General features: G+C 39.4%; 1 protein-coding gene across 3 annotated transcripts in view; it reads left to right on the top strand.

Annotated features, from left to right (window-relative positions):
- Ppargc1a (PPARG coactivator 1 alpha) overlaps positions 1 to 27,281 on the top strand; it is a 449,244-nt gene that overhangs the window by 340,516 nt on the left and 81,447 nt on the right. For 2 of the 3 annotated variants that reach the window (XM_055623977.1, XM_055623979.1), the window contains exons 1-2: positions 14,619 to 14,732; positions 19,813 to 19,992. In XM_055623977.1, the coding sequence (XP_055479952.1) occupies positions 14,685 to 14,732; positions 19,813 to 19,992 (228 nt within the window). In that variant the 5' untranslated portion in view covers positions 14,619 to 14,684. Of the gene's footprint in view, positions 1 to 14,618; positions 14,733 to 19,812; positions 19,993 to 27,281 lie in introns of those variants that run through there. The other variant, XM_055623978.1, reaches the window with a different exon arrangement.

The following is a 27,281-nucleotide window of genomic DNA, read 5'->3' as shown; positions in this document are numbered from 1 at the left end:
TTTACCCAATTTCCCTGGCATTTTAGGATCATGTGTATGGTAATTTTACTTTCTTCCTCTGCCCAAAGCTGTGGATTCCTCCTGATTTGTGAGGCATCCTTAGATAATTAACTTACATGACTGTTGGGCAAAACCAAAAATGTTCTTTTCGGCATAGCCTGCTCATAAGTGCCAGGCAGACCAAGACAGAACTTACTGAGAGCATCATTTCTTCCTGACTCCACTTGTGGATTCCTAGTAGAGTTTCTTACCCTTAGTAAGCTTCGATGGGCTTATCCTTAGAGTCAGCAGAACAAGAGTGCTCACTTCTGTGGCTAGCGTAAGAATTAAACGGGAAAATCCATGTTAAAGGGATCAGCACAGGGATTGGTTCATATTTCCCCTGAAATGTCAAGCATTGTTTCCTTCTTACTATTAAATTTACCATAGTGCAAAGATCAGGAGCTATGAATGCAAAGAAACAAAGAAGCCTTGCTTATTGGAACACTGTAGGATGAGTTTAGAGAAGCAAGGGGACCTTGCTTCCTTTCCGATTCTTGAGACTTATTGCAGCTGTAGGCTACCATGGAAACAGCTAGGATTAAGGTGGCACTATTATGTAAAGTATTCAATGAGCACCTCTGGGAAGAAAAGTCAAAGCAGGTATACATTCCACAAGTAGTTTCTAGATGAAAGGGTTTTTTGGGGAGAAGAGTGGATTGCAACTTCCGAATTTCTTGTCTCCTTGATTTAACTGACTTCTCTGAAACTTAGGAGTGGAAGTTGAAACCAATATTGTTTCTCTGCACTTGTCCCTTTTGTGGGCCATTCCTTAAAGTTGTCAATAGTTATGGCCAGAATTTCCAAATGGGAAGCCACTCTTTACATGCCAGGGAGCGTGGCTTTCGAAATAGACTGTGCAGCCTAAAAGAACTCCGAGTGTTTTCTGAGAAGGGCTGACCTCCTTTCATGCCACTTACTGTGAATTAAAGCTGCAAGGGAGAACTAGTTTGGGCATGTGGCATAGCGCTTAGGGCTGCTGCTGCCAGGGAACAAGATTTGTGTTTCTAAGGAGATACAACAAAAAGGAGAATGCTTTAAGAGCCAGCGGCTGTCAGAGTGTAAAAGTATCTATGCTGAGAAAGGGAAATAAAAGCTGAATTAAGTAATTTTATACACAGTTACAGGGCACCCTTCTATTAGTAATTCTCAAATTTAAAAGCAAATAGTTGTGACCACAAAGGGCTTTAGTACATCTCAGCTGATCAAAGCTTGCAGACTCAAACTGGCTGCAATTGGTAATGACCTGAGCCCTGCACGTGATTTTAAGACGCTTTGACTCTTGTCAGTTGTTTTGTTGGGTTGTATTAATAACAGGGAACAAAGAGTGACTTCGTCAAGCGGAGGCTCAGGCAGCTACTTGACAATATGTTCTGAATAAAAACAGGATAAAAGTTCTACTTCCCACAAATAGAAAAAACTAGCAAGACGGAGCTCTCCCCAGACTCTTTAAACGCCCGGATCAACCTCTTTGCAAATGTTCCCTCTTTTTTTTTTTTTTTTTTTTCTGGCATGGTGGGATGTCCTGGGATTTAAGTGGATGAAGCATCGCCACAGGATAGAAATCTCAGGGAGAATGCACCAAGGAAAAATTACAGTACTGCTATATTTACCTAGTGTCTCTACACCAGGGTTTTATTTTCCACAGTTGGAAAGGGAACCACCTGTCTCAGCTGCTGATGTCAGAGAGCTCCCTCGAGACTCGGGCTGTTGGAAAGCACATGATACTGTACATATTTGCTCTTACGTCCATATCTGGCTGAGATCGGGTTTCAGTTTTGTATCCTATTGTGGAATTCATTGAGCAGTGACTCCCAGGTGCCCTCCCACGTCACCGTGCTCATGTGAATTAAAAAGTAGCTGGTGCAAGTCCCTGTTGTGAGTATCCCCTTGACCGGCTATAGGGACATTTGCACTGCAGCAGAATGAGTGGCATGGATGTTGGGATTGTCATCCATGGATTCGGTTTTGAAAGTGAGTAACAGGAGGCATTCCCTCCACACCTCAACCGCATTTTGCCATTTGTATGGAGGGATTTGTCTTATTTCTAATGACAAGGATGATTTTAAAAATAGTATAAAATCAGAAGATTTGATGTGCATATTATTGTTGTTGTTCTTAATTTGCAGTAAGAGGGTGTGATCCTAAAGCATCGTGCATGGTAGTCAAGTACTCTCTGGCAGGCTATGTGTTTATTATGGAAGAGGCAAAAAGAGATTAAAATTCAGTACAGTATTCTTCGCATGAGCATGAAGAAATTGCTACAGAGCAAATGAAACCTGTAAGCCAGAAAGACTAAAAATTATCAGTGTGCATTTGAGGAAATATATAGCAGTTTTGTTTTAGGATTTTTGTTTTGAAGTGTTTAACTCAGAATTTCAGCTCTTGGTGGCTGGAAAGAATTAGATCTTTTAAATATAACTCCTTAAAGAGATGCAAGGGCTACTATAGTGCATGACTCCAGGGGGTACCATTTATGTCAAGTCAGAGACTCACACTTAAGCTCTCCTGCTGACTGTATGTACAATCTCAGGAAATACGATGCCATCATCATTACTCAAACATTGCATAAATATAGAATTGTTACCCACAATTGCAGAAGGCATGCCATTAGTAAAGTAGTTCATTATTTTAATAGTGTCATGAATCCGAATTGGAATATCTTTATCAACTTGCAAATTATACAGCTATTATACAAAAGAGGTAGAAAAAAGTCCGAGGGTATCTATTACATTCTTGGGCCACGTCAGATCAATGTCTTAGGAACCAGTCCCAGGGTTCTTAATTCTCAGCCTTCCCATGATACATAATTTCAATTAAATTTATGTCTAAAATGATGCTTGGCATCTTCTGCTCAAGCCCTAAAAATAGAGTAAATATGATAGACCGAGACCCCTCTGTTCATCTGATCTTTCCTCTAGTGTAGAATTTCCCCTGAATCATTAAAAGTGCTATAATATATGATTGATATAATTAGTGTTCTGTAAAGTACTACACTCCTTAATATGAACTCAATGAGAAATAAATATATTACCAGGACTTAAGGCTTTATTAGTTGAGAAGAATTGGATGAAGGCACCTATGTGAAATCCTAAGTACAGACATCAAGTTGAATTAATGCCAGCACTGCTCACAGATTAATTTGACTACTGAATAAGAAATAGTAGACCACAACATAACTCTGTTTACTGAATCATTTATGGCATCAAAAACTAACGCTATATTATGGATGTAGTAACAGGCTTTTGCCCTCCTTGGAAGAGAGAGGCGGGCGCATTTTATAATTAAAGAGAATGATCACCTCTGAAAACGCAGAAGCTGTCTCCTAGAGAACATTGCATGGTGTGTATATCTGCTACTCTGTGTATTTAGTGAGCTTTGGCCATCTTCTGCAACCCATCAGAGTTTTCTAATGTGATCAGTTCTAGTTTCTACAGTCCCAATTTCAGAATACTGGGGAAAGCTTTCATATCTGCATCTCATTATTATGTATGTATTTTGAAAAAGGTGTTGAAGGTGCTGAAAAGATTTATAGCTTGCCCCAGGGGTACTGTTGAAGGGATTCCTAATGGTTTTGTGGAAGGATAGATTGTGTAGCACTTAACATAGACCCATTCAAGCACTAAGCAGTGTAAGATTCTCCCTAGACTGATGGGTGTGGCGCCCCCTGGAGTTGTTCTGTGATACTGTAGCCTTGATCAGCAGTTCTTTTTAATTCCGCAATTCCTTGTTTCCATAATTCACTGATTTGATTTTTCATCTTTGATATAACCTGAAGACTAGATAAAGGGTTTGCACTGTTGAAGAGGAATATTATCCACATCACAGATGTAATTTAAAAGTTTCTAGTAACTGCCTTTCAAAACGATAAATTTAATTTTAATAAGATCTTTCATTTAACAGAGTACATCCAAAATATTTTATCAACGTGCAATATATAAATTATTAGTGAGGTATTTCACATTCCATTTATCATACTGAGTTGGAAATCATAGGCACATTTTATGGACTATCTCAATTTTGAAATAGAGATAGTCTATTTTGAAAACTTAAAGCTCACAACATGGAAAACAAAATAGTAAGATACCCCTTGTGTCACTTTATCAATATCAAAAGTAATCAGGTGATTGATCAGAGATTTCCCATCAGTATGAATGCTGAGACAGTCTAGTACATAGTCTACAGTGCAGGGGGAGGGGTTCAAAATTTCTTGTTTACGTTGCATTGTTTTGCTGCCCTGACCTTGCTCTCCTTCCTGCCTTCTGTGTGTTTCACATGTCATTGTTTAAACAATGTCAAAATTCTAGAGGCTCCCATGTTGGCAAAATCATGATTCCTTGTCAGTGTTTATGCACCATATAGGTATTTCTTACTATAAAAGTTTTTGAAAGACTTCGAGCTCAAATACTTTTGTGGCCTCCTTGCTGGTTGGAAACAAATGCTCTCTTCAGAGGCAGAGCCAGGTCAGGTTTCCAAATCAAATATTTTAGTGCTTATCATTGTTAAAAAAAAAATACAAGGGCTGTTTTGTTTTGTTTATTTGTTTCTGTTTTGTTTTGTTTTCCTTTTCCTTAGGTGAGCAGGGAACTCAACAGACCCTCTGCATGCCTATCAACTTTGGTGACTGACCCATTCTGAGAGAGTCAGTTTAAGACAAGCTACGAACAACAGTTTGGCTTGAGCTGTCTTTTGCAGTTACCTTCCTTTTTTCCATTCTTTATTTCATTTAGATGAAGAAATAAGGCAAAAAAATCAAACTCTGCTTTAGTTTGATAATAAGTTGATTTTTAAGTATTTGTTTATGAATAGCAGGTATCAATATTAATTACAGGACTAATGGATACCTCCTTTAACCCTAGTGGCAACTATGTCAACTATGTCTTTATTGGGCATTTATATGGATGATGCTGGTAGCTCATGTGAGAGCTCACAGATCTACAGTCTTAAAAGTAACACAGGGCCATTTCTCTGGAAAAGCAGATCACATTTTCAAACCAAGTGAAATGTTACCCTTTAACAATGGATTTTGAACCAAAGATAAACATACTAAAATATTTGATTTTGAAAATTCTTCTTTTTGTTACTTAAGAAGTGCATACATCTTAATTTCATCTACAAACAAAATAACAAACAAATAAACAAAAGCTCTAAGAAGTTAAGTGGTTTATCCAAGTTCAAACAAACCCTAGACATCAGGCTGTTTGGTTCCAGTTTCTTGATTTCTGTTTCACTGATATTTTTCTGAGTGGTTTAATGACCTAAGATGTTAAGCTGAAATCTGAAATTTTTTCATTAGTACAAAGTAAACAAACTTTAAAATATGATAATATAGAAGAATTACTACCTTTTCCTTCTCAATCTGTTTAAATCCTTTTGTTGAGCTATAATGTTACTAATGAAAGACAACCCTTATCAAAAGAGTTGAGATAAATTCATTTCTCCTGATTAATCACAGCCATGTAACCATAACTGACAGTAAAAAGAGACCATGTACAGTTCCCCCAGTACATCCGTGCTGTTGTGACACCTCCTCTAGCTGCCACCAAGTGCAGCCAGTCCTTCCCTCCAGTTGATTGGATTAGTTGCTCATTTTGATGTCTTATTGAAATGGAATAATGGGGATTGTAGTTTTTTGAATGTATCTGACTGCCTTTGTTTCATATTACGTTCATAGAGATGTGTACTTTCATGTATGTGAAGTTTATTCCTTTTTCCAATGTTTTAAGTATTTGAGGCTTAATGACCATAACATCCAAAGTAGCACAATATGTTTATTTATCATTAATTATTATTTTAAAAGTTTAGGGGGATTTAATAACCTTAAAATTAACATAACAACTGAGATATGGTTCTTAGGCTGTTACAGTACATGACACATCCCAGCAAAACACTGGGAAAAGTTCAAGGCTTTTACCTATGATGTGCTCTTGGGTGATAGAATAAAGGAGACAAAGGGCATACAAACTGAAAATATCCACAGCAGAGCTCCAGGTTGGACTTTCTACTTGATGCTTTGTGAGGCTGTGGGAAACGTTAGGTGTGGCCTACTTTTAGGTGCTCATCATGGAAACAAATCTATGAATATGGAGTATAGAAAGTTCTACCTTGGGAGTAGAGACTTTTGTTGTAAAAGGAGGTGAAGAAGCATCTGATTGCACAAAGCGTGACCTGGAGACTTTGCAAAGAAATAGATTACAGGTTGTTCTACATGTATAATCTCCTCAGCCCATTTTGAAGGCTGATTCACGGACAGTGAACTTAAGCATCTCTAATCTAGTTGTTTCATACTTTCTTTTCTTTGGTTGCAGCCAAATATGACATTAAATTGTCATGCTAGGACATGGCATCTCATGGAGCTAGGTGGTGCTATATTGAGACACTGTCCTGATTGAGGTTTGTCATTTGCCCATTCTCTTTCTGGTCTCCTATCACTCCCACTCCCACTCCAAATTCTTGGTAGAGATTTTAAACTGCTTACAGCTAATAATTCAACCGGAAGGAACCTTTCAGGTGGTGATGATAGAAGATAGTGAAGAATAAATCACTTGCTAAGAAGGATTGAGTGTGTAAAGAAAATACCTGAATAAGAAAGCTGTACTTTCTAGAATCCATCATCTATTCATCCTGCCCTATGGCCCCAATTTAATACATATTCTAACAATTTTATGCTAATATACAGGCATATGGCCTTCTTTTCTTCCTTTACAGTGTACAACAATCTTACCCAATCCTATCTCCAAAAATTCACATGGAAGATTTCTTTAATTCAAGTCAACAAGATTCTTATTTACGAAACATGACTCTGATATTAACAGACAAATGGGTTACTTAAAATTCTGATTAAATGCTACACAACTCATTAATTTTTATAAAATCTTAACCTTAGGATTCAGTTTCTTTCTTCAATCTTCTTTCAGTAACACCGCTTTCTTATCTTTTAAAAGCCAAATCACATGTCGGTACATTACATTCTATCTCTATGCAGATGTAAGTAAACAGTCAGTACCGTACCAGTTGTGTGGTTTTTAGACTTAATGCGCAAACACTGGCTCTGTTGTACACGTGACTGAATGTCATGTGGTTTATGGTGTGATAGGTATCAGTTCTCTTGAGTTCTTTTCAGAATGGTTAGTAATTAAATACTCATAAGAAGGAAAGTAATGAAGCTGTGCTTTCTTCCACAACTGCTATGGAATTTGTGTGTTATCCCAGGCCCCAGAGTCTATGACTGAAGATGTTTAGGTTCACCTTGTGCAAAGGTCTTCCTGATTTGTTTACATCTGTCTAGGTGGTCACACTGTGGTATTTTACGTCTGGCAGGGAGCGCTACCTTAGACATAACTGAATCTATCTGTTTTGAAAGATAGAGACTGAGGCCCAACATCACTGAATAAACTACCCACATTCAGATTGCTGGCTAGTGACACAACCAAGTGAGAACGAATTCTCTTTCCATTTATTCACCCACTTTGGGTGGCGTCAAGAACCACAAAGTAGCCTTACTCAACAGATAGACTTGAGCCTCTCAGAATCACAAGAATCCTCCAACATTGGGATTCATCTTGCTACTCCTCTTCTTACATTCCTTATGGTCAAAATAATCACCACATGTTTCTCTTCCTAAAAAAAAAAATTCCAGAAAGTCCTGGGAGACTACAGGAATATTAGCTTTAGTTGATATATCCTGAAGCTTCCATTTCTGTGAATTCTTCTCCAGGGAAAGGAAAGTGAATTGATCTTTTGTGATATTTGAAAGTTCCTTCTCCAAAATGGGTCAGTATCATGTGATCTTGTATGTAGGCAGCTCCTCATTTGGAGACTGGTTATTTCAGAAGGTTACTTTGCAAGTCACTGGTTTGAAATGGCACCTGTGTTGCCCCTGTCAAGGCAATTCCAGGTGTCTTTAGTAGAAGCTCCTAATAGAGTAGTTGTTGGCCAACTCTTCCCTAACTATACCACTCCTTAGTCATTAGACTCTCTTCCTAGGAAATGTTCTTTGTCTTTAAATCAGATAATTCTTAAGACACTATCCTCTCTTTCTCTCTTTATTTATGCTCCTGACCTGTTTGCCAAAAGGGAAGGAAAACTAGGAATAACAAACAGATGCCTTATGTAAGAGGCATAAATTTTTAGCCCTCCCAAGGATAATTGTATTTTTAAAGGAGTGTATGCCTAATTTGATAAAATCTTCAGTAAGAAAACAAAACAAAACAAAACAAAAAAAAGATGTGGCAATGTCTGAAGCAAACTTGATCTACTTCTGGCCTCTGAAACTCAAATGTTAGAGGGTTTCTAAAAGACCAAAGAGTGACTCCTCTCAGCACTGGGCCAGATCTCAAAGCTTGGTGGAGAGAGGGTTCCTGTCTTAGATGCTAGACTTTATAACAGTGGCTTCCTCTTAAATAGATGAGGAGTATTTGAGGGTGGCACTGGATGACAATGGCTGTTTCTGCTTGTTCTACCTCAAGTTTGTTAAGAAGCAGTTTTCTTCTGAATATATGTGATGCATGTTTATCTCAGAAAACTCGGGCCAGCGGCAGCGGCACATGCTTGTAATTCTAGCATGCAGGGAGGCAGAGGCAAGTGGATCTCTGTGAGTTCAAGGCCAGCCTGGTCTACAATGTGAGTCCAGGGCAGCTAAGGTTACACAGAGAAGCCCTGCCTCAATAAATAAATAAATGAATGAATAAACAAACAAACAAGCAAATAAACAAATGGAAGAAAAAAAGAAAACTTGGAAATTATAGATACACACTAAAAACATTTAATATATGCTTGTAGTGTCCTCAGCACTGTAAACATGGTGTCTATTCTTCACCTGCCTATTTCTTCCTGCCATTGTGTGCTTGTGTGTGTGTAAACTTTTAAATAGAATTTTTATGATTATTATTAATGCAAATCTAATCAGAAACCTCAGTATATGTAAAACATTTTCCAATTATGCCACTAAATATACTTTATCTGATATCATGGTAGCGTTGATACCATGTGTATAATCACGGCTTTATAATTTGTTAGCTAGACCACCCAAGGTTGGGCATTTGCATTGCATTCAGGTTTTCAACAATACTGATGATATACCATCATCGTTTATTTTCATACTGAAAATATCTGTATGCAATCTTCTGTTATTTCTTTGGATAATTATAGAAATCAAATTTCTGGGTCTTTAGGGCTATCCGTTTAGAATATTGTTGAGATATATTACCTATTTTCCTTCTAGAAAAAAAAAGTATCAATTTGTAACTCTATCATTTGTAGGTGGTACCTATGTTTTTAGACGTAAAAAGTATAAAAACAACTTTTTAGTTGTAAAAAGTGAAGGTCTGTTCTAGATCTGTCATTCTTGACTAAGGATAGTTCTTTAAAATTTTCATATCTGAGTTGCTAATGTCAAGTAAGATTTTATATGTTGTACAAAAATTTAGCTTAGACCTTCAAGTTAATTGCTAGTTAAGATGACAATCATTTACTTGCCTCCTAATTTTGGAGATGCACATTTTAGCTGTATTAAAATACAAATATCAAGGTACTGAAAAAATAAAAAATGTGGACAAAACCAAACACCTCCCAAATCTTCCAGTCTTTCTGATATGATCCAGAAAGAAAAACAACACTCTTTTTTTTTTCCTTTTCCTCCTTTTTTTGAAGATATTTGAAAAGTACAGTTTTCTCCCATAAGATTAAGAATAGTTAAGCTGATAAGTATAAGACTCAACTCCAGAAATAAGTAACACCGTCACAGTTTGATTGTGTTTTTTCTTTTTTTCAATTAAGTGAACTATATACCTAATTTTCTCCTGTTCTCACCAAACACAGGTAGTAAGTTTACACATAATTTTTGCTAAATTAAATATCATACTTTGGAGTACAGTAACACTTTAGTTTTAATACAGCTCACGTGTAAAAATATAAAAATATGTAATATACCTTATTTTTTTTATTCCAGAAAATAATACTGGTAAATAATCTTGTTAAACATTTCTTATCTAAGTAATCATTCTGGACACTATAGATGAATTAACCTGAAATAGTTAAGATAAATGAAAATACCTGTAACTTCACAAATATGTCCAATTTAACCATCAGACAATATCAGATTTTAATCAATGCTTTATTATCTCATATTTGTGTTCCTAATAAGCACAATTCTTGCTTTCTGCTTATATTAGTCCAATACTAAACCTGTACCTACCTACTCAGATTAATTTTCATGTTACTTTTGGTTGTTATATTTAAAAAAATGCCGAAAACAAATTTTGATGTCTAAGTTAAAATTGAGGCTGACTCCATGCCATAGGACTTTGCAGAAGGTTTTATTGGGTAGGAGAGCTCTGTTGCTCAACATGTTGATCAAATCCTGCTTATCAAAAGAGAAAAACACAAGTGCTACCAGGCATTTAAAGTTGTCCACCCACTCTCCTTTACTGGTTCTTCTGAAAGATATTTGTTCCTCTAGGTACCACCATCACTGTTGCTATAAAATCAGATTGGGTTTGAGAGCGTTTACAAGTACATCCGAGCCTGCTTGCAACCCTGGACCCTTGAACAGTCTGAGCTTCAAACTAGAGTCCCAAAGTATGTACTCAGAAAGCGATGTGGGGTGTCGGGATCAAGGGCCCTCTAGGAATTAAAAGCAAACAATTGAATGCCTTTTAGCAATCATTAACTCTGCAAATGTTAGTGATCCAAGAGAAGCCCCTGTGCATTCTGGAAGAACACTCCAGGCAAGCTGAAGTCCGGGGAAGGCTGGTTTTCCTTTGCACATGTCTTTCCAGGGGTTGCTTCCTGGGTCTTTGTAAGGTCTTTGATTGGAAGATAAATATTATAATTCTTCTGAGAAGGAATTTCCACAATCTGCCTGCTGTTTCTGGCTTTTTTTTTTTTAACCTGTAAAGTGGGTATATAGGGTTTTTGTTGTTGTTGTTGTTGTTTTGGTTTGGTTTTTTGTTTGTTTGTTTGTTTGTTTGTTTTGAGTGGACATTTTGAGGGCTACATTGATTAGCATGTCCTATAGAATATGCTGATCTTCCTGCTTTATTCAAGACCTTGGCTGCCCATGATTTTCCCCTCTACCTTTCTTCTTTAAAGAATTTGGCCACCACTTTACTTGTGTATACATTATTGCAAACTCATAAGAGTAGGTGGACAAAGAAATCATGCTGTTAGTTTTCACTTCTGAGATTCCTTCTCTGCTCACAGTATAACATTGACATTGAAATTCTCGGTCTTGCTACTGTCTGTAGTGTTTGAATTTGAATATTTTGGGTTTTGTGATGTTTTTACCTTTTTTTTTTTTTTAAGAAATAGGCTGTTATATAAAATAGAATGTGAGGACCACAAAAAAGGCCTATACTATGAGACAGGAGTAAAGAAGAAAACACAAACTTGTCATCAAATATACTTAATACAAAATTGAATTCTCTTTACCCATCTCCCTGGATCCCTATCTTCAACCCCTTCTACCCCTTCACATTATCAATGTAAAAGGTAGGTTTTCCTACCTCCAGAATGGTCTGATTTTAGGAAACAAATGTGAGCAGAACTACTGAAAAGTAGGATCCTTTCGGCCTGACTCTACCCTGTGTAGATACACAGCACTGTGGGCAGCCACCAGTACCTCTGTCCACTGTTTGAGAAAATGTGGGTTGATTTGGAAGTGATTTGTGACTGTCAGAATAAGGGCCTTATCCCTGAACATGGCATATTTTACAGAAATCAAAAGGATATTGAACAAGGTGAGAGTGCTTTTTTTCAATATATAAAAAAATGTTTCTCCTTCCTTAAGGCTTAGCCTACAAATTGTAAACCCCCATGTGTTCATGTTATGTGCCTTTTTTGGCAGCCCTTGCAATGTATGGCTGTATCTACTGTATGTATAGTTTCCATAGATGCTTTTGTTTATTGAAAGCAAATATTTGGAAATCTTCGCTGCAGTGTTGTGGAAGGAGTGAGAGGCAGACTACAGAGAGGGAAAGAGAGAGAGAGAGAGAGAGAGAGAGAACAACAGTAGTGAAGGTAAAGAGAGAATTAAATATAGAAACTGCCTGGGGAGCCAGAAAAACCCAAGGTTGGTGAGCAACTAACAATTTAAAATCTCTTGAGGACAGAAAAAAGCCGGACAGAGGAGGACTTTTAATCTGAAGAGTTAATTAACCAAATGATAAGACTTCTAAAATATCCTTCTCATTAGAGTTGTAATTTTGAAGCCTGAGGAACTAGTAGAAGGTATTCTAACTTGCTCTACAAATCAGTTTAAAATCGACTTATAGAGCAGTGGAAACACAAGGGGAAGTGTTTACCAGTCCTGCGATGTCTCTCCCCTCACATAGCCATCTGATGAAGGTAGAGCACAAAAAAGCTTTTTAAAAAAGGCCCTGAGCTTCATGGCTATGCTGATTTGATCATATTTGAAAGGTAGAACTAGATGACAAAAAAAAAAAAAGAAAGAAAGAAAGAAGAAAAAAACTGCCACAACTCAGGGTGAGCAACCTAAAATATCAAATCAATAACACAGAATGTTCTAGCCCAAAAGTCATCTCTAAAAGGTGTGATAAAAAGTATGATGAGTGCCTGACAAATGACAAAGGGAAACCAAAGTATCAGTTGCCATCAGGATGCCGGCACGACCTGATAATAATTAGTAAACATTGACTCCATGTAGCTAAGTGGCCAATATTATTTCACAGTTGACTGTGTGGAGGGTAGAGCCAGTGACCTTTGTCCTGAATTTTAATACTTTACTGAAGTTTTACATTAAGTAAAAATCTAATTGGGAAGAAAATTAGTGTTTCTTTGTGGGAGTACAGAGTAATGCTACTAATTGCATGTAGAAAGTGTTCCCAAGGTTGTCTTTTTTTTTTTTTTCTCCTTTGAATTAGAAAATTAAATCTAGAGTACTTTTCTGCTGTCTGGAGAGGACAGTTGTAGCAGGGTAGTGCATTCACCTAATTTAGAACGTCAAAGCTGTTGACCGTCGTGTTCTGTTCACTGATGACAAACTGTCTGTTTCATAATATTATTTACTAGTAGCTGGTTGTGGACATCAGAGCAAACAGACCCCTTATACAGGGTCTGAAGGGGGCAGCAGGCTGGAGGGCTTTTGTTTGTTTTGTATTTTTCTTTCACTTTACTGTTTGAGCAACTGACTATATAAACTCAGAGAAGTCACCACTGTTTTTCTTCTAAGGAGATAGACAATAAAGAACACATTAAATTAACCTCAGTGGAATAGGAATATAAACGAATGGTGCTTTATAAATTCTATTTAGATACATGGGGACTTTTTTTTCCTTCTACTTTATTGTCAAGCAAAGAAAATGAGCTGGTTTTTGAAAGTCTGTGGTGCTATGAAAATATATCTGCTTTTCAGAGATACCTTGTGTATTTCGCCTTATGTCTGGAAGGGTTAAAGGCTGAACACAGAAGTGTTATGGAAAGTGCTTTTCCTCTGTGTCCAGTGCTAGGAGTTTGATACATGTTCAGTATGTCATGTCATGGTAAAGTCAGTCACACCTGCATTAGCCCTCATTGTCTCAAGGTACTGACAAAAAATACTAGTAAGCAAAGCCTGAGAAACGAGTATCTCTGCTGATACCATTTCAGTGTTTTCCCTTTATTCCCTGGACATTCTTGAATTCAGAAACAAACTGCACAACCTAGGGCACTAGGGTTGGAATCCAATGTTTATTCAAAAAAGGCACCCTGAGGGAGCAAGGACTAAAATGCTACATGTAAGAAAAAAAAGAGGGGGGAGGGGGCGGCCGGGCTCTTTCAGGCATGACAGCAGCGGCTGTATTTACTAACATTTGTTTTCTGGGAGCCTATGAGAGCAGCAGGAAGAATTGTGAGGCTAGATGGGGCTTGTGGCTTGCTGTCCTTATACGGAGCAAGGCAGAGCGAACTGCAGTGACAGTTTTGGAGCCTGCATTCCCTACTGCCAAGGAGACAGCTGATTTGGGTGGAGGAGTTTGTTTAGACTTAAACATATGAAGTCGTTGTGTTGACCAAACAAGAAAAAAAAAGGGGGGGGGAGATTCACTGCTTTTAAGCACTCCCCCAGTTGCGGGGGGTGGTAATCTCATAAAAATGTATCATGCGAGAAGCTTTTGCTCTAGTTCCAAGCTGAGTCTGGGCACACTCGGAAACCAGTTCTTAAAGAACACACCTTTTAGGCAAGAATGTACTTACTCTGTCATGTAATAGGGAACCTTTGCTGCTTGCTTGTTTTGGATGAAAAATAAATTAAAAAAAAAAAAAGATTACAGGAGATTTGAGTATGACCAGGGCTCCTGTTTAGAGTTGGTGGCATACAAAACTGGCTTTAGTCACAGTGTGATGCTTGAAGCCTCCTAAAGGCCAACTGTTTCCTTTTCTTCTTCTTTTTTTCTCTCTCCGAGCGTTACTTCACTGAGGCAGAGGGCTGCCTCAGAGTGACGTCAGGAGTTTGAGCAGCAAGCTGCACAGGCTGGGTGAGTGACAGCCCAGCCTACTTTTTAATAGCTTTGTCATGTGACTGGGGACTGTAGTAAGACAGGTGCCTTCAGTTCCCTCTCAGTAAGGGGCTGGTTGCCTGCATGAGTGTGTGCTGTGTGTCAGAGTGGATTGGAGTTGAAAAAGCTTGACTGGCATCATTCAGGAGCTGGATGGCTTGGGACATGTGCAGCCAAGACTCTGTATGGAGTGACATAGAGGTGAGCTGGGGCTGGCATTGCAGGACCCGAGGCGTCCCTCAGATGCAGTGATTCCTGGAGGGGGATGGGTTAGGGTAAAGGTAGGGACATAGAAAGTAATCCGCGAGCCTGTGGAGGGGGAGTCTCAATCTTATCTTAACTCCAATAAGTTTGCTATTTTAAGGTGGCTCGGAGATGCCTTGAGCAAATCAAAGCTTAGCTGCTGTCATCAGTATCTGTAGCAGTTAGAAACTCTTTCCATGTGCCTTTGGCTCTCTTTCTACTCATATGCAATATTTATGCTCTAAGATATTGATATGAATCAGGAGCTGAAGTCTTTCCAGTGTTCAGTGGCCTGCTTGGAAAATTGCCATTTCTATTTATAAGAAAATGAAGATAAACAGTAAAATGAATGTGTTCGGAGAGAGTCCGTTTTGACTATTGTCGGGGGTTTTTATTTTTCTGCCCTCCTCTCTCTGTTCATTAAAGAGAGAACTTACAAGATCCTAAATAATCCTGCCGGGGCTGAGTTAGATTGCTTTTCCCACAGAACACAAAAACGACAGTGCCGTTTCCTTTAAAACACTTGTGTGTGGCTGAAAGCGTTGGCTGGCGAGTTCAAAGAAAAATTCCCAGCCTTAAGAGAGCCAGGCTTTCTGTTTGCTTCAGCGGGCGAGAAACGGAACGGTTAAATCTCTCTGTACCACGGAGAGCTGCCTGAAGCCGGCAGAGAATGGAGTTTATGCAGACCGGGTGTGGAGCTGCTCACTGCTTGTGTAAAAATAGACCGCAATACATCAATTCCACAGTCTCTGTTGGCTACAATTCATACAGGAGAGGAAAAAACACAAGCAGTTTCCTCGTAATCTCTGGAGTCTAGCTGGGGACAGAGGACCTCGGTGTGTTTGCATTCGGTACAATGGAATGTTCTCGGAAAGTTTGGGCAAGTTGGAAAACAAGTGAAACTTTTGTGGACTCTGGTGAGATGGACCCGAATTGAATTGCGCGGAGGATCGGGGCTGCTAACTAACAATGGTGCTTCCTCCCGGTAGCGGGGGCACGCAGGGTAAGGGGGAGGGTCAAGTGACACACGTGATTTGATTAAATAAGATGTCCGAGTGGTGCAGCGATACACATCTAAAGTGAAAATGATTTGGCGAGGCTGCGAATGCATTTTTCCTATCTAGCCAGGCGTGCCCTGGGTTCTTAACTCTTTGCTGGGTTTGCAGATATTGGCTCGGTTTGCCTTCCCCAGGCTTTGGCAGATCGGATTTGCGAGTTATAATTATTCTTATCTTGTTGTGATTTCTTGGCAAGGTGGAATAGATATGGATAATTCATGTGTCCTGTGGCTATTGGAAGTCAGAGTTCTAAGTGGCTTCAAAGTCCTAATTGTTGGAGTAGCCAGGGGAACCCGTGGGTGGTTGTCTGGCTGGCACCATAGGTCTCCTCGATCCACTTTCATTTTTACGTCTTGTATGGTTCCTGATGCTGCTTAGAGATTGAAGAGCTGATCTAAAGGAGATTTGCCTTGGTAGTCAAAATTCCTGCAGTTGTTTGCAAATAAGCTTCCCAGCCATTTGCAGCCATGGCTCTAAGTTTGTTTGCTGTTTGCTTTTCTTAAGGAGGAGGGGATTGGGGCTTACTGTCCAGCCTTAGACTGAGTCTTGGGTCAGCTGTGACTGGCCAGTCACTGCTGCATAGCAGACAGACAGCTGCTGGAAACCCGTGCCTTCGAGGCCGGGGCTCTGGGAATCACCTCTGCCTGCCGAAATAGTACAAGCAGCAGGTAGCGTGGGCAGCTTTCATTTTTTGAATCATTAATGTTTGCTGTCATCTTAAAACCTATTATGCCCTTTAGCACATAATGACAGGACACTGCATTGGTTAATAAAAGCCCAAATCACTGGAGCTGCCCATAGTGCCCGTGTTTCACAGCTTAATGGAGGTGATATACAATAAGGTTACCAAGATTGATAGAGACAGTTCACATGACACTTCAGCAAGACTGGCATTCTCTACTGCCTCTCTCTCCATCCCTCCTCCATCTCAACTAATGTTTTTTTATCAGAAGTTAAGATTCTTTTTATTATTAATATAATTAATGCTTCTGAGTCCACTCGCTCTGTTCTCTCTCTCTTTAAAATTTACCATCAATGGCACCAAAACCTCTGAAAGGTTAATGGAGAATTATACTTAATTATAATGAATCACTATCATCCATGCAGTTAAGCTAATTTATTGTCTGCTCCTTAACTAAGGGAAAAGCCTGTTGGGGTGAAATAACCTACAATAATTAGCCTTTTGTGTTTAGTGACTGCTTTAGCCTCTTAAATCTTATTGGAAAACTAAGGCTACAGTGGCGAAACTGCTGTCACAGTTGCGAAGTGGCAGTAGAATATCTATGTAATTGTGGCAAGGCACACCTGTTACAGATGTATAGGGGAGCCATCAATCCCAGCATGTCAGGCAAGGACAGTTACTGGGCTCAGTCTGCGAAGTCTGGCACCGTCGGAGTCCAAATGTGAATTAATAACTGCTTCTATGAATGTGTTTTACATCACTGGGATAATTCCATACTCAAAAGCGTTGATTTGATCAGGGTGTCAACACTGGTAACGCACAGACACTATTTCAAGCCGTACTGTAAAGAGTAAGCATCAACAGAACAAGGGAGAGAAAAAGAAAAAGAAAGAAAAAGTGGAAGGAAGGAAGATAAATGAAGATGGAGGCAGGGAAAGCAAAAGAGAGAGTACTAAAACAAATTTTATTTTATCTATTCAATAGTTGTCAAAAGTTATATGCAGATACCTTTTTTTTTAAATCTTGAAAGACAAAGAGTCTTTAAACTAGCCATACTTAGAGAGAGGGGTTAAAGAGAGGTGAAGAAAAGCTGTGTCCAAGCAAGTCAGTGTGGCGACTCACCATTTCCAAGTATGACTTCTGAGCTCCGGAGCAGGAGTAGCAGCCATAGGTAGACAGGCTGTCTTCTGCCTTAGTTTTCATTTAAGTGCTTTCTTTGGTTGTGGTGTATCATGTTTTTAAAGAATGCTCCACCCATGACACCATGTGTTGTTTGGCACTATTGACAAAGTTTTCCTCCTGTTTCTATACTGACAACGTTTGGGAAGAGTTCATTAGGAGTTGTGCTCTGGGATATGTAGTGTGGATAAGAATGAAGCCTCGGCAATGTTACACCCAAAACAAAATCTAACTGTATCAGGACAAGAGGTAGTCTTTTTAGCCAGACTTCCCATTACAAACCCAACCTTCTGACTTATAACTTTGGGCTGACTCAGACAATACAAAGGAAAGCCCAACAAGGTGTGAAAGAGGCCTTTAGGGAGAGAAGGCAGCTCTTTCTTGGCATGGGCCTGGACCTGCCTTTGAGTATCCTCTGGGGCCTGGTGGTTTTCTAGACAAACTGCAGGTATGTGCAGACTGTTTCCCTTCTTCTCCTGCTTCTACTCCTCAGCGTGTGGCTTCAGGTCACACTGCTGCATATGACCCGTTTAATATAGCCTGCCAGGATGACAGGGGTGCCCCAGAAATAAAATCTGCATAAAACCTACTTTATTCAAAATCTAAATGTCAAGGAAGTTCATCAGCTTTATGCCCCACTGCTGCCTTCATGGAAAGCACTAAATAGCTTCTCTGCCAACCTTGGAAGGTAGAGGTACAAGGACTTTCAGTCAGAGGGGGAGTGCCTTGGTTCAGGAAGCTGGCTGGTGACAGGACAAAGTCATGGTGACTACTGTCATCAAACCCCCGTAGTAGTAGTAAAGAACTGTGGGGTTCTTTAGAACACACAGACTTGGCTTGACAGTTAAGTAGCCAGTTAAATTGCAGGAGATCATCTCATTGATAAGGGGTTCTGATATATTCAGAAGGCAACAGGTCAGGGGGTTGCCTAAACTCTATCTAAACTATCTAAACTCTAGAAAGAGATATGTGCATATGCATATATAGTTATATAAACACATACATATATGTACATATATACACGTTTATGTCTATATATGTTTATACATATAAACCTCTTTCTAGGGTTTATGTTTAATATATATATGTATATTAGATGTATTAAATATAAGGCATGTATATATGCCTTCCAGAGTAGTATTTAAACCTTTCAATATATTGAAACCATTTTTTACCCCTAGATAATATAATCATTTTTAAATTCACCATATATAATTTATCTATCTATCTATAATCATTTTTAAATTCACCATAACTGTGGTTTGACGTACCTCAATAAAACACAGCATATAGTCATGTTATATTATTTTGTTGTTTTTTTTTCCTTTTAGGTGACAGGTGATTCCAACAACAACAACAGCAACAAACACACAGACACACACATTTCTTCTAAAGTATTCTTAGTGAAAGCTGTAAAGGTCACATAGAAAAAGAATATGAACTTTGTTCTTTAACTGAAGGAACTTGCATTTGACCTGCTAAGGATGAAGTCAGGGAACTCATAAAAAGTCAAGCAAGAACAAATGATTTAAATAACAATTCAAGAGAGCCATGGATGAGTCAGAGGACTTGCATCATTAGTTGCTAAATGAATGATATGGATTATAATACTTAAAGGGAGTGGGCATAAAGGAAGTTTTCCTAATCTAATTTTTGAGTTCTGTTATCTCAGTGAGCAGTTGTATGTAGGGATACCCATTGTATCCGATGGTGATTCCAAGATATAAATCCACTTACAAACTTCTCTCAAACAGGTCCTACGATAAGGATAAACTCAAGTGCATAGTTAACTATAAGAGGGTTAAAACTCACCAAGTGTAACTATCTTGGAGGTAGGAATGAATCCTGTTTGTTTCTAACTGGAAGAATCAGAGGCCTTCATGGAAACATGGTGCTTAGCTTGGATCTAGGTTTAGAATTTCGATGAACGAAATTAAACAGAATATCCCTTGGGAGCCAAGGAAGAAAAGAATGGAAGGTGTTTCCCCTGCTGATTAAAGCCCTGGAGGCCAGCTTTGGTGCTGCCACTGAGTTAACCAGACTTAATTCCTACACATGCTACTGCTGTTCAGTGAATTTCTGCCATTAATAGTCGTGTTTTTCTTGCTGCTTCCTGCAGTGTGCTGCTCTGGTTGGTGAGGACCAGCCTCTTTGCCCAGATCTCCCTGAACTTGACCTCTCTGAACTTGATGTGAATGACTTGGACACAGACAGCTTTCTGGGTGGATTGAAGTGGTGCAGTGACCAATCAGAAATCATATCTAACCAGTACAACAATGAGCCTGCGAACATATTTGAGGTAAGCATCTCCTCTGGAGACACTCACTTTTCCCTGACCTTGGCTTCTGCCACACCAATGTAGTTCTGGGCTCTTATAATGTTGCCCAAGTATACGTGGGCTCTTACATTGTTGCCAAAAGAAAAATTGTCATTACAGCTAGAGAGCTTCTGTTATGGAAAAATCATATTTGGAAAACAGTGCTTTTTAGAATTGAAGAGCTAAGGACCACAGAGTATGCTAAATTGTGTTGGAATACAAGGGGTTGTGAAAGCTTTGGGGTCAGGAAGAAAAAAAGTGTAAATCTGCTTATGCCTTTCTGTTCCCACAGAAAGCGACCTAGCAGCAAATGGTGCTACAGAATACAGAAGAAGGCATTTCTGTTCACTAAGGGGTTAATGTCTACTGCCGCTTGTTTTGCCTTGTCAGTGAACAGTTTTGATTATTGCTATTATATTATTGCTTCATACCCCTAATTTTCTTGCATGATGGAAAATTTCTAAACTCAAAAAAAATCTAGTATGTACTTATAAATTAGTCAAAATTCATTTACCTTTCAGTAGTGAGAATTACCTCCCAGACTCTAGACGCCTATTATGAGTCTACCCTATAATAAAGAATGTTAATCTACTTCTATTAAAGTGTTACTCAGAGAAACGAGGTTCGCTCTCACAAGATCGGGACTCATTTACTTGAAAATAAATCATTTCTTATAGTGATAAGCATTCAGAGAGTACTGTGACAAGTGAATTGGGTGCAAATTGCCAAATCAGCTCATTTTTGGCATCAAAATCAGCATTAGCACCACCATCGTCTAGCGGTTTCTGAGCCCCTCTACGCCAGGCTGCACACAGACTCCTGTTAGCCACTCGTCAGCACATTGCTGGACTATCTTCCCACTTCCTTCATTAAAAACCTCCTTTTCTTCAGGAGAGCACATTTTTTTGTGAGTATTCAGTTTTCCTACACCCAGTCCATAAATGGTACTGAATAAATACATGACTGTTTAATGAGTGCATGATAAAAATGATAATGTTGATACGAAATAACTAGTAACAACGATGGCTACCACTTTGGAACACTCCTGCTTTGTATATGTCATCGCATACACCTTTTATTTTCATATATTATGTTATCATATATGGAATATTGGAAAATATGCAGAATAGATGTGTATGTGTGTGTATGTGTGTATGTACGTACGCATGTATGTTCTCATTTTACTCATGGTGGCACTGAGTTTCAAAGAGAGTTATGTGATTTCACCAAAATCACAAGTTGACAAATAAAGACCTAACATTGAATTTCTAAATTTATTTGACTTCAAAGTCTATATCATTGATAAAAATAGGGAGACAGTGATTCTTGGGTGACAGCCATCCTTTACAAAGATGTATCAAGCTGCTTCTTTGCTCAATATATTTAAAAATAGAACAGAACGTCTCCTTTCTGTGTTGGCCTGTGTGGCGGTGCTGGGTAGCTGGTGAGCTGAGTGCCTGTCAGTTTTGCAGCTAGCTGACGTTCTGTAACATGCCTGGAACACTACGTGGGTCTTCGGAGAGTGAGAGCGCTTCAGGTGAGGGAATTAGGGCTCGGGAGTGAGGAAGGCGGAGGAATCGCCAAAGGTTTATGGTTGCTTTCTCCTTTCCCAGGCATCCGTGCTGGGTCTTAGAAAGTTCATGTGAGGACGCGGCTGGTTAGAACTGGTAAATTGAACATTCCTCATCAGGCACACTTGTCAGGTTACATACCCATTCTAAGTCATGCAGCGTTAAATCAACAGTTCTTTTAAAACATGACCATGTCTATAGGCCTCTTATCGAATGATCAGCTATGGCCATTCCATATTGGGTGAATGCCACACATTTTGCAGGTGACGGTTCTTGGATAACTGAAAGGTGGGGGAGGTGATGTGGTAATCATTACCTCCCCGGGGAGGCTGGGTGCAGAACATTCCTCCTGACCTTGTGTCCCCATATTTCATGTTGTGGAATCTTCATGGGGGTACTTCTCAGTCATAGCGTCAGGAGTTTTGGCTCAGCAGGCACTCAGTTATCTTTATATAGACGTTTAATCTATGCTATGCTCTTCCTTTTGTTCCCCTGTATAACTTCTTACACTGATAGAATTGTTTGCAGTGCTCTAAAGCACATGGCTCATTTAATTTAATCTCTCATTAGGTCATTTTAAACCAATGATTCTCAACCAAAGGCAGTTTTGCACCCCCAGGGAACATTTGACAGTATCTGAAGGTATGTTTGATTGTTAAGAGTAGGGGACAAGGTGAGACCACTGTATTTTGTAGGTAGAGACAAGGAATGACACCAAATACCCTACAATGTACAGAACAGCCCATGGGGAGGGGAAGCTGTTTGATTACAGGTGACTGGTTCTGAGCCTAAGAAGCCCTGGTTGTTTGTTGTTATTATTGCTATTACTGCTAGTTTTCAATCACTAAGGTTTCCCTTTATGGAGTGCAAAAGTGGTTTGGTCAGATTGCTGAGGTGGAATGCAGTGCAGCATTGGATATATGAAGAATGAGACTCCATATAAAATTGTAGACATGCCTCAGCCTCAGGACTCATGTGTCAGGCATTCTCTTAGCAACAGAGGACAAGAGTGGCTGTTTTGACAAAGGCTCATAGCAGGCCTCTCTGATGTCACAGGACTCCTTCTTCTTTGTCTAGGCAAAGGGTAAGGTCCTATGTGCCAACACTGTCGCCACCAGTAGCAGCGTCATGAGCCCTTTCACACCATGCTGACTCCCTCCCTCTTTGCCCTCTAGTGTTAAACTCACAAACATCTCTCCGACGATGGGAAACAAAAGTGAGCATCGGTGAAGTTCTAAGATTGAGTCATTCTGTATTCAGGTACAGAGTCTTCTTTGCCTGGCCATTGCCTTGTGTGCCCTCTGCCAAAGTAGCTTTTCACAGGAGCCGTTTTCCAGGGCCACCAATTCCCATGAACTTTCTTCCTGTGCTCCCCTTTTCCTGATCCTCAAAGCCCTGCCTCATCACATTTGAGAGGCCCCGGCCTTGAGCAAGCCAAACAGTCCCGGCTTCGCCTGTGCTGATCTGTCAGTTATAAGTATTATTATGTACCTCTGCCACCCAGGATAAAATAAGCTAGTGAGGAGTTAATCATTTTTCCCTGACTCACGTTGCACATTGATGACATTGCTGGAAACTGGCCATCGGGTTCTGAATCATAATCAGAATGGAGAGTGAGGTTTAGGCTGCCATGAGGGTAAAGCAGAAGCGTCATGTGATGCTGAGGGTCAGGAGTGTGGAGTATCTACTTCCTTTGGCCTCTCGAAGACATGTAAATCTTAAGTTTAGTTTTTACTCGGTGCCACAAACATAACATAAGGAATGATAATGAGAGACTGGACTTGAAGGGCTGGCGAGATGGCTTAGTGGATAAAGGGCTTGCACAAGCATAGGAACATGACTTTGGATCCTCAGCACTCCTGCCATAAGGCAAGCATGGTAGTACAAGCCTGTAACACTGCTCTGTAGGCAGGGAGAGGAGGACCCCAACAGCCTCAGGCCAGAGTCAGGTCAGCTAGTCAATCCCAGGTTTTGTGGGAGATCTTGTGCCAAAACTAAGATGTAAAGTGATTAAGGACAACACCTGATGTCATGACATATTAATGTAATATTAGCCTTCATATTTGTGTGCATGGGCACTTACACACACACACACACACACACACACACACACACACACACGATATATATACCCTATATAAACATACATATTTATACACACAAAATAATTCAATTTATTCTTACAGTTTATGAGAGAACAGATTCTAAGTGTGACAAAAGCTGTGCCAGCATAAAATTGTTTGAATCGTTCACTAGACACAAATTAGCTTGTGCTTTCGATACCTATACTTGTATGTGTAAATGAAGGTGACTATAATCCAGAAGCCTCTTTGAGAAACAGGGCATAGGACCTATAAGGACAGCCTTCATTGCCTGATCCATGTGTAAGGAAAACAGGATGCTGTCTCTGAACAAACTGGTAGCAAGATTTATGTTTTAGAATATTGCAACATGACTTCCTTCCCCCGGGGCCTTTGTGCATTGTTTGGCGGGGAATAAAGGAGTGCTTTTACCACACAGGTTTGTACAAAGTTGGGTGGCGCAGGGTTCATTTAAATAGCACCGGGCCTTTCTGGGTCACTGTGAGCCACCTTGTCTGTGCTTTATTTTAACACTTGTGTTGATGCTTCCATGAGATGAGTGAATGGACATCTTTCACTCATTGGCCTGGTGCTTCTGGGTGCAGCTACTTGGGATGGCTCAGAACACTGGTATGTGGAAGTGCAGTTGTCTGGAGGTTGTCTGGAGGTCATGTCTTACAGTGCACATGGAGGATAGCCTGTGCTAATGGAAGACGACTCAACAGTTTCACCCAGCACTCAGGTTTGCTAATGACTGCAGCTCACGGTGAGGTTTGGGGTTCTGAGCTTGTATGGATGAAGGGTGAGTTGTTGTCTGTGTGGAAGCTGTTCTCCTGTGTGCTGCCTAAGGAGTGGGTGATGGAGGCTCTCAAAACACTGCATCATCTTTGTAGGAGTGTGGGTGGCTTTGCCATTTTTTCCCGTGGCTTCTGTGTATGTGTGTGGTTAGAATATTGAAGATATTCTAACATTTTAAATAATGGGTATATATTATATACATTTTTTAACAAAGATAAAAATAACCAGTCTTGACAAATTCAGCAGACCCCTAATATTACAAAAGAATCTGCTGGTTGTCTTCACTGAAGGTTTCCAAGCTTAAAAGTGGGAGCAAGGTTAGCACCTACAGAACTCTGAAGGAAATCTGTCTTTATTTTTTAAGGAAATTTAAATTTAGTTTGGGAGGCCAAATGCAGAAATGTAAAACAATTAGCCAACAATACAAGGCTATATGTGCATATATGTATGCAAATATATGCATACTTTTATATGTAAACAAATGGAAAAGAATGTGGGCTGTACCTCCATGCATATGTGTATGTTATAGGATTCTCTAGCACAATAGGCATATATGATATATATATATATATATATATATATATATATATATATATATATATATATATATATCACATATATAGGCAACTAGCAAACTTTATATAATCATGTTTACAAGTGTACATGTCTGTTTATTTCTAGCTAAAGAAGGAAAAGAGTAGGATAGATTTACCAAGGCTGGTGAGAGAATGAAAGAAAGGTTTTCAGAGAGGAGGGCTGGAGGTGAAGAATTTTGCTCACACAAAGGAAAATAAAGACTCATGGGAAGATGTGGTGTGAGATTATTGTCAACCAGTCACACTGTTGTGGCAGACCACTACACACTGGGACGTATTCGTGCTTCCTGTTGTAGAAAGTATTGTCGTTCGGGAGGCCAATGTGGTGGAGGTGGTACCAAATAGAGATCATGCCAGCAGACCTAAGAGGCAAACAGGGAAGCTAGACAGTATGGATGCAATATTAAGGCAGGTGAGGGAAGAGTGAGAGGAATAGCATCCAGGAAAAGACTCAAAAAAAAAAAAAAAAAAACCTGGAAGGAAAATTCCATCAGCCCTGATAACATGAGTTATATATAGATGGAGGTGACAAGAAATGTTGTCTCGAACACATTCCAAAAGAAATCAGGTATTCGTGGCTACTTTTCCTGGTCAAATCACTACTCAGTGATGCAAACTGAAGTACTTCCTTTAACTTGTAAATCATTTTACAAACAGTGCTTCATCTCCCTATGGTCTCTAGCAGACCATATGTATCCTAATCCAAAATTTAAATGTTGTTTGCTTTTCCTCTCTTGTCTTCTTGGAGGACATTTTACAGCCTTTCATGGTAATGAGTTCCTGCCTCTGATTGTGGCAGTGGGCAGGAAGACTATTTGATGAATGGAAAACTTTCTGGAATTTTAAAAAATTAGGCAAGAAAACAATGTATGTTAAAAAAAAAACAACTTACATTTATTTAATCATCAAAATTATTAATTCTCCTTTGTTGGGTGGAGAAAGTGAATTCATTTACAATAATCACTTTTTAAAGATTTCTAGGGTTCTCAATTTGCAATCAATGAACGTTTGCCACTTAAATTAAATTTACAGCCCACAACCAGATTTTTTGCCACACTTGGTAATGACACTTTCTGAGAGCATAGACTTCAAGTAAGAAAATAATGGCCATTTAAGTGGGGAGATAATTGGCTATAACATAAGAACACTGAAGAATGTTGAAGCTCAAGGAGACTTATGGAGTATTTTAAAAATTTATGTTGTACTTATCTCTGCATTTGTAGTCTACCACAAAATTCCAAAATCTGAGCATAAATCAGTTAGATGTTCATATTAGAGTCTCACAAATCAGAAACAAACAATCTGATCCAGTCTGTGGGCTGTTACTGTTGCATTTGCAACTATTCTTATCAGCTTCTTATGTTGAGAGACCAACTAGGGTCAGGCCTGTGTGTGTGTGTTCATTTATGCATCTTAGGTAAACACTATTTCAGACTTCTTGGTTCGATAACATCTGGCTTATCTTGGGAACATCTGGTTTATCACCCTATTTTCTCCCTGCCATTATGCTGACCACTGGAAAAATATGGCTTAGGAGATCTGCCCCACAGGGCTGTGTCTTTTGGCATCCACCCTTGCTAATAAATAGCAAGTCACAGGATGCAGGCTGCATGGCCAGGGGTCACTAACACATATTTCCTCAGTCGTGGGTCTTGTTAATGAAAGTGGTAGTTACCAGGGACGAGGCTGGCTGCTGTTCATCATGGCAGCTGATCCAGTTTCAGGCTTTTGTAGTCTGGAAAGGGAGAATCTGTGTGTTTAATTAGGCGCACTGGTTTTTTAAGTTTACTCATTGTCTTTGGCAGTGCTTTAGAGTGGAGGCGGAGTCTCTTGCACCCAAGGCATGCACTCTACCTACTGACTCCCATCCTCAGCCTTAACGTTAGATAGTAGCAGTTATTTTGTGATTTGGGGAAGGGTTAGAAGACATTTCATGTCAGACACTCTATGTGCTCTAAGAAGCAGGTGAGGCGTTTGTTTGTCTTGGTGCTTTCTGGTTTCCCAGAATCACAAGTGAGATATTTAAAAATAAACATTCCTTTGATTGGATATGTTTAGGGATTTAAAAAAGAAAGAAGGGAAGAAAGGAAAGAAGAAGGAAGGAAGGAAGGAAGGAAGGAAGGAAGGAAGGAAGGAAGGAAGGAAGGAAGGACGAAAGAAGGAAGGAAGAAAGAAAGAAAGAAAGAAAGAAAGAAAGAAAGAAAGAAAGAAAGAAAGAAAGAAAG

The sequence above is a fragment of the Psammomys obesus genome, unplaced genomic scaffold (assembly GCF_907164565.1).
Source record: "Psammomys obesus unplaced genomic scaffold, mPsaObe1.curated_primary_1811, whole genome shotgun sequence".
Lineage (NCBI taxonomy): Eukaryota > Metazoa > Chordata > Mammalia > Rodentia > Muridae > Psammomys > Psammomys obesus.
The sequence above is the reverse complement of the archived record's forward strand: the minus strand, read 5'-3'. Positions and strand labels throughout refer to the sequence as shown.